At 43.8% G+C, this 3226-nt stretch overlaps 1 protein-coding gene across 6 annotated transcripts in view; it reads left to right on the top strand.

The window, feature by feature from the left end:
- Positions 1-3226, top strand: part of pax6b (paired box 6b) — a 21209-nt gene that overhangs the window by 10147 nt on the left and 7836 nt on the right. For 5 of the 6 annotated variants that reach the window (XM_016670372.1, XM_016670373.1, XM_016670375.1 and 2 more), the window contains 3 exons: positions 2215-2345; positions 2693-2728; positions 2813-3028. In XM_016670372.1, the coding sequence (XP_016525858.1) occupies positions 2215-2345; positions 2693-2728; positions 2813-3028 (383 nt within the window). The remainder of the gene's footprint in view (positions 1-2214; positions 2346-2692; positions 2729-2812; positions 3029-3226) is intronic. The other variant, XM_007549820.2, reaches the window with a different exon arrangement.

Raw genomic sequence — 3226 nt, 5'->3', positions numbered from 1 at the left:
TGTAGACAGTCGATTTATTATTTTTCTATTTTGATTTTTTTTTCTTGCTTGTCACAAGAGATGATGGGGTGGGTGGTGGTGGGGGGGGTCTTATCAAAGCTGTGTACAAACACCCCTGCGCTCCTGCTTTGCTGCGGATTGATGTTAATGGGATGCTCCCCTGGCTTGGCGTGTGATGTCTGCTGCGAATTGCCGAGGAGATATCACTCGGCCCGGCCCTTTGGGTTGTCTAAAGGTCGCGGCGGCCTCGCCGGCTTTTGTGCTAATAACTCCTGGGTGTATATGGTGGGGAGCGTCCAAATTGACACCATATGTTTTCCTATTAGTCGACTTGCAATAGAATACAAGGGCGCGTAATCAGCGCCAGCGGGCGAGATCGACTGCGGCCACTTGAGGGAATTGCCGCCATGATTAAGACTTAACCTCAGACGCACAGAGAGAGTTTGATTTTTATGTGACGTCCTTATCTGACGGTTTTATTGATCCGGAGGATTTATATGATAGGTATAAATCAGAGGTGATGGAGCGGCGGAGGAGAAGCAGCGCAGCTTAATGTTGGAATGGGCCAATTTCATCGTAAGAAGTCTATTAATTCCACTTAATCCTGGAATTACCAAAAGAGCAAGAGGGATGATAATGGATTTACCATCAATCAGATCCACGCTGGGAGATTATTACACGTTGCGGCCAAAAGGGATATGTTGCTCAGTTGAACAGGTTTGCATCCAGTCAAGTATGAAAGGGATATGTGTTGTTTTTTTGTTTTTTGTTTTGTTTTGTTTTTTCTCATAGCATAAATAAAGTCTGCACTCATTGTTGAGTGGATGTTGCACAGCGCAGAGTAAAGACACCCACCGACTGCACACAACAGGACTGCAGTGGCTGTGAGCATTTGTTGTCAAATACAAACAAGGGGGAGGGAATAAAAAAAACTGCATGTCACTTTTAATATGTTAAGAATCCAGGCGCGCCCTCGTTTGTGTGACCGCGCGTAGCCCCTGGCCACCTTAAAACGAAGTCTCCCTCGGAGGGTAAACGAGTAGCGTCCAATTTTGTCTGAGTGATATCCAAATGCAGACAGAAAGGGCCGTTTTATCATGCTACTATTTGTCGTGACGATGCGATTTTCAAAAGCGGAGCGGTGTCATAAAGTGACATGCCTGCCACAAGTGCTCCAACTGATCTTTTCAATTAGCCTCCCATGCATGATCCGAGGCGACTTCCGCCCATTTCCAGAAATTAAGCTCAAACTTGACGTGCAGCTAGCTTTATTTTAAAGACAAATGTCAGGCAGGCTCATCATATTTTCCCCCTCTTCTATATTTGGAGCTTATTTATTGCTAAGGAGCCTCTGCTCCCGGAGTCAATGCACCGGGCGGCAGCGCAGGGGAAGGGAGCGGAGAATCAGAGCGCAGCGCAGGCACTCCGGGGAGTCAGCTTTCCCATTTGGCTTCAGGTTTGCGGGTTTATTCTTTGCTTAACAGCAGTGCAATAAAATAATTTTAAGGATTATTATTATTATTATTTAAATAAGCTACTCGTTTTTTAGACATTACAACAACAAAAATGTTATTTTGGAGTTTGCATTTAAATGCTTATCACCTTATTTACGCGTCTTTTCTTTTTTCTTGTTTTTTTTTTTACAACAAAGATTTCGGATTTATCGCCTCTCGTTTTAAAACAAATGCTGCGTCTTAACTGAATTCAATCATTTTTAAACGACATTGTGAGGGATGTCGATTATTATTTAGAAGGCTTGATACTGGGTGAAGTGCTGGGTTGTTTTTTTTTTGTTTTTTTTGTGGCAGGATGGAGAAGTTTGCCGGTTTGATAAGAGGTTGGTTCCATTTTCTGCAGGCGGCTGATCGTGCAAATATGATTTCTGTCACCCAATTAAGATGTTTTGGCTTGGTTTGTGTGACGCTGGCTGTCCTTTGACTCCTGTTCTGCATGTGTCAGCCGCTGTATAACTGTGAGCTCTGTTTGCTATCAGAGGAGAGCAGCTCCTGAACACCTCGTGTGGGGAAAGGTTTTCTTTCAGTTTGACCGTATGCTGCCTTTATGTTGCATCTTTACCTCGGTTATCCTGAACGCTTTAAGCCACCCATTACATGAAAATCACTGTTTTTTTGTTTGTTTGTTTGTTTTTTTACCTGCTTCTGTTGCCACGCTGCGCCGTGATGTGATGACTCCGACGCTTTTGTCTCCATGTAGGTCACAGTGGCGTAAACCAGCTTGGTGGTGTGTTTGTTAATGGCAGACCGCTGCCGGATTCCACCAGGCAGAAAATAGTTGAACTTGCTCATAGTGGCGCTCGACCCTGCGACATCTCCAGGATACTGCAGGTGACGTTTTATTTTTTCTTGTGTTGTATTTATTTTTTTATTTTTTATTTTTAATTTTTATTTTGCAAGTAAAAATGTATCAAATCTTTATGCAGACTATGTCCACAGTCTGAAAATGATCTCTTGGAGCAGAATGGAAATGACGCAACTCCTAAAAGATCATTTAAAACGCGATTTTCTGTCCCTTTCAAGGCAATAAAATTATATAATTTGCTCTCTGCAAATGTAATTAGACCGCGAAGAACGACAACGACAACAACAACAAAAGAAAAAGAACAGTACTCTGCCTGCTATTATATAGAAAAATGCCTAATGTACAATTGAAGGCATATTTTCTGTGTTTGTAGACCCATGATGAAGTCCAAGTGCTGGACAGTGAAAAGGTGAAAATTATTTGAGCCATCATAGACATTCCATTAATAGTCATAAATAATGTATGTGAATTGTGTCTTTTGTTCCCCGTCCAGGTGTCCAACGGCTGCGTGAGCAAGATCCTGGGCAGATATTATGAAACTGGCTCCATAAGACCGAGAGCGATAGGCGGCAGCAAGCCCCGTGTCGCCACTCCGGAGGTGGTCGCCAAAATCGCGCAGTACAAGCGGGAGTGTCCGTCGATCTTTGCCTGGGAGATCCGCGACCGGCTGCTGTCGGAGGGGATCTGCACCAACGACAACATACCCAGCGTAAGTGCATTGACTGGAAGTTGTGTTGCATGATTTAATTTGCCACATGAAGTGACTTTTTTCCCATGCAGTGGAGGAAAAAGAGATGGGCATCCAACCATTCAGTCTTATTAAATACACCGCGTTTTCAAAGTGGAGGGGCAGTACAGTATGAAATCCCCAATCCTGACATGCGCCAACCGAGCAGGAACCAGGAAC

Source organism: Poecilia formosa, unplaced genomic scaffold, assembly GCF_000485575.1.
Source record: "Poecilia formosa unplaced genomic scaffold, Poecilia_formosa-5.1.2 Scaffold33, whole genome shotgun sequence".
Taxonomy (NCBI): Eukaryota; Metazoa; Chordata; class Actinopteri; order Cyprinodontiformes; family Poeciliidae; genus Poecilia; species Poecilia formosa.
This window is presented reverse-complemented; position numbering and strand designations above follow the sequence as displayed.